General features: G+C 47.4%; 1 protein-coding gene across 1 annotated transcript in view; it reads right to left on the bottom strand.

Moving 5' to 3' along the window:
- SLC24A4 (solute carrier family 24 (sodium/potassium/calcium exchanger), member 4) overlaps positions 1–8,743 on the bottom strand; it is a 143,564-nt gene that overhangs the window by 52,517 nt on the left and 82,304 nt on the right. The window contains exon 3 of the mRNA XM_012656735.1: positions 2,530–2,606. Coding sequence (XP_012512189.1) covers positions 2,530–2,606 — 77 coding nt within the window. The remainder of the gene's footprint in view (positions 1–2,529; positions 2,607–8,743) is intronic.

Genomic DNA, 8,743 nt, shown 5'->3' with positions numbered 1-8,743 from the left:
TGGTAAGGACACCAGGAAACAACAGGTACAAAGGCCCTGAGGCAGGAGTGTGCTTGATGCATCTGAGCAACAACAGGTGGAAGAAGCAGGTCGGGTGGAGAGTGGAGACCGCGAGGCTGGAGGGAGAGGTGGGGACCAGGACCCAGGGAAAGGAGAAGGGTTTTACTCTAAGCACTGGGGGAAACCTTTCTGTCTGCAAAGATAATGTGATATGGATGTCCTGTTCGTAAAAGCAAAAGGCCCGCTGCTTCAGCCACATCAGTGTGACAACTTCATAATCAATTAACTGTGATTAAATAAAGTGGAAGACACATTAGTTGTGGCCAAGGCATCTGAGGCAGGTGTCTGCTGGAGTCTGGGTGTGACTGTCCCTGAATTTGACCCATTATCTTTCGGGGGGAAGCACAAAGGAACAAACAGCAGGGGTGTGGATAAGGGGAGAGAGCAGGTGGGAGAGCCCCTGCTCCAGGGCTCAGGGTTCTAACTCGAATTCGAATTCGCACTTGTAGCAATCCTCTCCAGCGTCACCTCCTGTGAAGGGCCACTCTCTCCTCCGATGCCCTGAGAAACGCTGGCAGGAAAGAGGGGCCCAGATGGTGCCTGATTTCCACCTCCTGGGCCAGGGAGCACTGCAGACAAAACGGGCTCCTAAGCTAGGGTCCCTTCGTGCTCTAAAGAAGAGGTCAGCAAACTCTTATACAAAGGCTCAGATAGTAACATTTCAGGCTTTGCAGGCCAAACGGTGTCTTTCACAACTGCTCTGCTGTTGCAGAACAAAAGCAGCTGTAGCATGGGTGGCCTGAGTTCCAATAAAACTTTATTTATAAAAACAGGTGGAGAGCTGGGTTTGGCCCTCCAGTCACAGGTGGTAATCCCTGCTCTGAAGGATTCCTGCAAAATTCCTGAGGTGTGCTCAGTGCAGCAAAAAAAAAAAGGCTTTGTCTCAGCTATGCCAAGATTTTCATGAGGCAAGACCACAGGAAAACCAGCCAAATCCACACTCCCTAGTGAAAGGGGAGGGAATGCAAAGCAAGAGAAGCTAGAAAGATAATGACTCTATCACAGAAATAATAAGTAGGCTTGTCATTCAAAATTTGCCTACAGCTCTCATCCAAGTCTTCACTTTCATTAATGGTTTATCCTGTTAATTAAAACTTCACCCATTCATTATTCTCTAGTTGTTACTATCTATGTGGGAATCCCAGATTTCGCTTTCTTAATTATCGCCTGCAAAGACTAATACTTGGTTGGGTGTAAACACACAAGCAGATGGTGCTGGGTTGGTCGTGGAGGCCGATCGGGAGGAGAATTTGCGGTGGTTGATCCAAAGTAGGGAAGCAAACTTTGACCACCTTCGGTTCCCGGTACCAGACCACAGAGTCAGCGAACTTTCTGTAAAGGGCCAGATAGTAAATATTTTTGGCTTTGTGAGCCATGGAGTCTTTGACGCAACTGCTCAGCTCTGCCACTGAAGCACAAAAGCAGCCACGGATAATATAACAATGAATGGGAGTGGCTGTGTTCCAATAAAGCTTTATTTACAAAAACAGGCAGTGAGCCAGACTTGCCTAGGGCTGTAGCTTGCCTAACTCCATCACAGATGCGTGACCTGTAATTTAGGTTTAAAGCCATCGTTCCTTTTTGAGTTATTACTTGAACTCCACCATTCGTCATCAGGGTCTGTCTGAATACAGAGGGAAGGCTGACAAGAGGTGCACCCAAGTTTTAAACTACGGATGCTCCTTGACTTATGATGGAGTTAGTTCTCAATAAACTCACTATCAAGATGAAAATATCCTAAGTTAAAAATGCATTTAATGCCCCTAATCTATCGAACATGACAGCTTAGCCTAGCCTACCTTAAACGTATTCAGAACACTTACATTAGCCTACAGTTGGGTGAAATCAGCTGGCAACACAGTAGGGTATCGGGTGTTTACTCTCGTGATGGCATGGCTGAGTGGGAGCTGCGCTTCCCGCCACTGCCAGCTCGGGAGAGGGTATCTACTGCCTATCACTAGCCCGGGAGAAGACAAAATTCAAAAATCAAAGTACAGTTTCTTCCGCATGCATATCACTTTCACATCATAAGGCTGAAAAATTGTAAGTCAAATGTCGTAAGTCAGGGACCATCTGTATAGTTATGCAAAGGTGGTAAATTTTAGGGGTAGTCCAGGGAATCGTGACAGCAAGCACATACGAGGATGGATCGTGGATCATGCAACGTCTGATGCACTTGACCCATGTTCGCACACCATGCCTATTTTATAAAAGCAGAAAATGTGGGACAGGAAAGACTCGCATTCTTATGTTGGCTCCAGGGCCACCAGCTGTGTGACACTGGGCATGTCATCTAACACATTTAAGACACCATTTTTCTGTGTGGGTAAAACAGGTCCAGAATCTGCTCTCCTCATAGGGCTGTTACAGGGATGAAACAAGATCTCAGACACCCTGTGGCTCTGCTTCGCTGTGCAGAGGCTTCACGTGCCACAAGTTTAGTGACATTGCGCCATGGGGACCACTTACACCGAGAATGTGCAGCAGGACGGCTCCGTGCTGTCGCTCCTTATTGGAGAACAGGTCTGTGGGGAACTCATGAATTGCTGGAAGACAAGAGGAGATGGAAGACCATTAGTTACCTGTGGGTCTCCTGACAAAGCTCATATGACATCTGGGAGTCCACCAAGGAACTGCAGAGCCCACCTGCCTGGGGACTGGCCAGCAATTTGTCAGTCCAGGGCAGACCGGTGCTCTTAGGAAAAAGTTGCTGGATACTGGATTATCCACAGATATTCTAGCACCTTAGAGCTTATCATGTTTTAGATATGCCTTGTGCTTTTAAAAACAGTATGAAAGGCTTCACACCTACCAGGATGGCTAAAATCCAAAAGGCAGAAAATAACAAGTGTTGGCAAGGATATGGAGATATTGGAACCCTCATACATTGCTGGAGGAATGTAAAATGGTCCAGCTCTGGAACACAGTCTGGCAGTTCCTCAAAAGATGAAACAGAGTTATCATGTGACCTGCAATTCCACTCCCACGTATATACCCGAGTGGAAAGAAAACATATGTCCCCACAAAAACTTGTACATGAATGTTCATAGCTACATTATTCATACAGCCAAAACGATGTGGCGACAATCCAAATCAAACGCTCAGGATTCGAGTACCATCCCTGCCCCCCAACACAGCTCTGAGCAACTCACCTGCTTCAGGATGTTTATGGGGAAGACAGCAATAATCCCTTCTCACCCCCTGCCCTGTTAGAGACGACCAGTGGGTAAGCGCTTCCATGAACAAAAGCAACCATGAACAATGCCATTTGTACAGACCAATGGTAAGACACCCCCGGAGTGATCCTCATCATACCAACTAGACTGGAAGCATCTAGAAGGCCGGGACCCGCACCCTCCTGCTTGCCATTGCATCCTCAGTGCCTAGGCCAGGTCTGGTACATGGTAGGTTCTCAAGAGACCTTAGCAATCATCTCAATAAACCAATGGTAAAATATTTACAAAAATATTAACAACAATCTGTACCGTCTCATTCCGTTATCCTTGCAAACCTGTCAGGTACCTGGAATGACACCTAGCTCACAGTAGGCACTTGATTAATGCTTGTTAAATAAACTTCTAGGACAGAAATCCCTTCTCTGTAAACATAATTTAGCCCTAAGCTCTGAAAATGACGGTTTCTTCTTTACGTGGAAACTTTTCTGATTTTTAAGATCAGATTTTCCCAGTAAGACACAGAGAACATCAGCTCCCTAGATACCCAGAAAATGTTCCCACTTTGAAACAAGCAGCATTTAATGAAAAATAGATTCTTTCACTTCTCTCCCTCTCTCTCTCTTCGTAATCAAAATTCTTTAATAGAATTGTTGCTGTCAGCTCAAGGACATGGATCTGCTTCAAGGTTTGTCGGCTCCGAGATGGAGAATTATAAAGGGAGAGACTCGACATTCCTGAGGCCAAGATCTTGTTTCCAGGAGAGACACAGCTGTCTGGGATATTTCAGTGCAGATCAATAGACATTTCTGCCATGAAAATTTGAGACATTTCCTAATTCTCTAAACCAGTGTTTTGAGAGCTAGTGATTTATCCAGTCCTGGGAATTAGAATAACATCGTTGAAAATGTTTGAAAAATTAGAATCTTTGAAAATTAGAATAATATCATGCTGTCTTTCTGCCGCTGAGGACGTGTCATCTGGCTTCCAGCAGGGAGGGGCTGTGGGTTATAAATGGCTTTGCCCTTGGTAGGAACAGACAACTACACTTTTAGGCTCATGCCTTGCTCCACACCCCTATGCGTATGCAAGAGGGCCATGGAGCAGAGAGTGAACGCCACGTGTGGCCTTCACCTGCCAGCAAAGATAGTGGGTAACTGCAGAGCTCCCAGCTGCCTGCGACCCACCATCCTGTATCATCCAAGTCTTCCCGGCACATCCTAAAGCCATGAGGCAGGCACTACAGCCATAAGTTAAAATCTGTTTTCAGATGAGGCTCAGAGAAGGACATGACCAGCTCAGGGCACCCAGCCATATAAACCAGGACTCCCAGTGGGACCCTGTGTTCCTTGTCCGGGGTTAGGGGCTGCCTATAACACCAAGATGTTCTGTTCAAGTGGAAATCAAACTCCATTGTGGACTGGGGTCCCGGCTCGACTACCCATGAGCTTGTGTGACCCTGGCCATGTCATTCAAGCTCTCTGGACCTCTGCCTCTCCAGTGGCCATCTGCTGCCAAAACGCAAGGTGATGAAACAGTCATCCTTACTGTGTGTGTCACGCCCTGCATGAACATCAAAGGCTGCAAAAGCAGGCAGATGCCCACCCCACCCTCCCCAGGTGGCGGCTGACAGCTGGGACCAGTCCAGTCCCAGTCAGATCCTCTAGATACCAGCATGGGGGATGGGGACACAGACCACAGAGCACCCTCAGCAGGAACTGTGCCTCCCACCCTTGCCACCGACAGCCACGTCTTGGAACTGCGCATGTCCTACACAGCTGCTCAGCACGTCATCTTTAGAAGCAGATGGACTTAGGCCTCAGGAAGTGCTTTTGCCCCTTATGACCTGTGTGACCTTGGCAAGTTGCTTAACACCTCAGGGGCTGTGCCCTCACCTATGAATGCGGATCAGGAGAGAACCCAGGGCCGTAAGGAGCCAGACGATGTACGCACAGCCCGAGCTCGGCCGGCTGCCCGTCACTCCGAGCGTCCTTAACTTACAGACTCATTCCTTGCTGCACATTCTGTCCCCACGGCTCCACAGGACACAGCCTTGGTGTGAGAAAGCAAAAGAGAAGACAAAACTGGCTTCATGGGGCAAGAGAGAGCGAGAGAATGAGACAGAGTAATAGATTAGACGGGCCACGTCGGAATCTGAATGCTGGAGCAGTTTAATCCCAGGTTCTTGAGAAAACCTTCCTTCTCCTCCCATGGGCTTGCTGGGATCAGGAGCCGCCGGGCCACGTTCAAGGGCATGATGCTTGCGTGCCTGAGAGGGGCTGAGCCTGCCCTGTCTGCTCAAATCCTCAGGGCGGAGGGAGGGATCAGAAGGGCACACACACAGCTTTTGAGGTTGCGCCTAAGCCTTTAAGCTGCAGAAATCCGGGGGTGGTGGGTGCAGGGAAGGGGGAGATGTAACTGCAGGCGGAGCCCAGCTCAGGGAACAGGGATGATCCCAGCACCCAGTACGCCTGGTTGTGGGGAGGGAGGGCAGGAGGGAAGGCAGCCACTCGCCACTTCTGTTTAAGCTTCTTGCCTTTGGACCTTGGTGTCCAGAAGTGGCTTCTCCATCACTCTTGGTCCTGGGCATGCCCAGACATCCTTACACCCCAGGTCTCTGCCTCCCTCCCACGTGCCCATCCTCAACTGTGTGCAGGGCCTAGGGGAGCTGCGGGGAGGTTCCTTCCTGCCAGTTACCTTCCTGAACATTGGAGGGGAAACTCCAAGGACCTCCAATCCCCCCAGCACCCTACAAATCGCCATTTGGAGGCCCCAAGGCACATTTGAACTTTTTTGTTTATACATAAACAGCTACTCGGCTGATACTCTCCATTACTGTTGCCCCTTCAAGGTTCTATACTTTTGCCAACATTGCTGCTAGTTCTCAAGATGTATGAATTCATCCAAAAAGTCTTTACAGAACACCCACGATAGATGTTGGACTCTCTCTCTGGAAACTGCTAGATGAGACTAATGTATCCTGAGACATCCTCAAGCATAGCAGCTCTTCACCTTGGAGGGTGATTTGATTTTCAGAGAAGGCCAAGGTTATTCAGAAAGCGGTAGATTATCAAGGTGGAAAATACCCTGATGCTAAAAGAGTACAAGTCAATGCACATTTCTTGAGCATTTGCTATGCGCCGGGCACTAGGCTAGGCACGGAGCCTTGTGGACACACCCAGTCTGTGCAGACAGGCAAGTAAACACATGACCAAGAAACGGTGAGAAGAACCACAGCTGGGAGCCCAATGGACACCAGGCTCTTTTTATCTGAGCATTTTACCCACAACAGGTGCACATCTCAGCACTAAGGTCTCCTTCATCCAAGGAGCAGTACTGTGTTCCCGGAAGCCCTAAGGGCCATGTCAAGAAGCCATGCTCTTGAAATGCACATTGCATTCTGCAGGTCAATTGCCTTTGGCCCAGAACCCACCCATGCAGAGGTCTAAGTCATCATCATTCCACGGGTCCAGGGGAAACCTGTCACTCATCTCCCTTGATCTTGGAATATTTAATAAAACTGACCACTTCCTATTTATGTATGAATGTATGTATGAATAAATGTATGAATGAATGGATTGATCTATCTTACATACAGTTAAATTCATTCTTTATGGTTTGCAGTTCTGTAGGTTTTGAGAAATGCATACCTTCACATCCCTGAGACAGAATAGTTTCTCTGCCCCCAAAATTCCCTTGTGCTGTCTTTCTGTAGTCAACCCCTCCCTGTACCCCTAATCCCTGGTTATTTAAGCTACCCACTCTACAGTATTTTGTTACAGCACCCGAATGGACTAATACAAGTGGGAAATGCAATGATCAAATCCAAGAACATCCTGTACAGGAATGAGGAGGTGGATGAGCCTCTCAATACTTAGGTCTCTATGACCTTGGTTGCTAGTGGAAACAGTAGCAGGAAGAACATGCTGCCTCTTTTCTGCCCTTTGAATCCCCTCAGTTGGCAGAATCTACGTCACATTCAGAACCCTATAGCTGCAAGAGAGTCGGGGCTCCTCTGAACAGGAAGTAGGACTGGAACATATGACCCTGCAGTGCACAGCCTGCACACCCGTGTCATCCTATGGCATTCATGGAGGTAGTTGTTCTGGAAATGCCCATTGAGGGAATGCGCATCTGGCCTCCAATCTCCCTTCTGACACAAACTCAGGAGCCACCAATGTGAGCTCTGCCCAGAAGGACCTCCAGGGGACAGTCTAGCTGGCCCTGCCTTCTCAGCCTCACTCTTCCCAAACTGCTTCTTTGCTGAACAACCATCCTTACCAGACGGAAAGTTTTTGACAGAGATGTGCTTTCTGTGAAATGTTCACCTTTCTTAAGCCTTTCAATTAGTTGATTCTCTTTAGGGAATGTAAACTGTGAATTGAATTTTTTTTAAAAGGAAAAAAAAAAAAACCTGCCTCAAAACATGCCAGTCTCCCTTTGCTTTCTACCCTTGTTAAAAATAATCCCACCTTCTAAGCCCTGACGTTTATGCTGAAACGATGAGAACTAGACTGGAAAGCTGGGAAGTCATTTAAATAGCTTCAAATTTCTATCATTTCAACTTATATAAGGTATGTGTTTTAGAAACCACCCAAGTGCCAGAAACCAAAAGCAAAAAATTGTGATTTTCTCCCAATCGTATGGTTTAAAATAACTCTGCTAAGAATTTTATGCCTTTCATGGGCAACAGTTAGAACGTCTAGGTTTTTATACCATCCCCCTCATGTCCCAAACAGGAGTAAAAATAATTAGATTAAATCATTGCTTTAAACAACATGAAAAGGAGTTAAAATCCTACTTTCTTTCAGGAGATTCCAAGAGAGATTAAGTACCACAAAATATAAAAACACGATTGGAAGCTTCAGCAATAGGATTGCTCTTTCCAGGAGCAACCACCATGGAATTTTACAGCTGGACGAGGCCCCAGATACTATATGGCTCAGCTATTCTCCACCCAGGAGGGGACTGGGCTTGTTAATGTCACAGGAGCAATGTCTTCTAAGCCATCCCTGCCACCCCACCTCTCTCTCCCTGCCCTGATCCTGGACATCCTTGTCCCACCCTGCCAAGAACCACTCAATCTCCCAGTTTAAAAAGAACACACAAGTCCAGAGACATGAAGTGCTTTACTCTGCATCACAGCTAGTTAGCAACAGAGTGCCAAGAGCCTGAATGTACAAGCAGACAATGGCCAGCGCGTACAGGACAGCAGGACTCTGACCCACACCTCTGCAGCAGCCCGCCCAGGATGTGGAACCACAGCCTCTGCAGCAATGGACCCAGAATGGTCAGGGTTTGGTCAAGGACGGCCAACCTTTGCTATTGTTTTCTCTGGCTTCCAACTCAAGGCCAACCAGAGAAGGCTAAAAAGGCTCCCTGTAGTGAGTTGAATAATGTCTCTCCAAAAATTCATGTCTACCAGGAACCTTAGAACTTGACCTTATTTGGAAATAAGGTGTATCAGTCAGCTCGGGCTGCTAAAACAAAATACCTCAGACTGTATACAA

The sequence above is a fragment of the Propithecus coquereli genome, unplaced genomic scaffold (assembly GCF_000956105.1).
Source record: "Propithecus coquereli isolate 6110/MARCELLA unplaced genomic scaffold, Pcoq_1.0 Scaffold516, whole genome shotgun sequence".
Taxonomy (NCBI): Eukaryota; Metazoa; Chordata; class Mammalia; order Primates; family Indriidae; genus Propithecus; species Propithecus coquereli.
The sequence above is the reverse complement of the archived record's forward strand: the minus strand, read 5'-3'. Positions and strand labels throughout refer to the sequence as shown.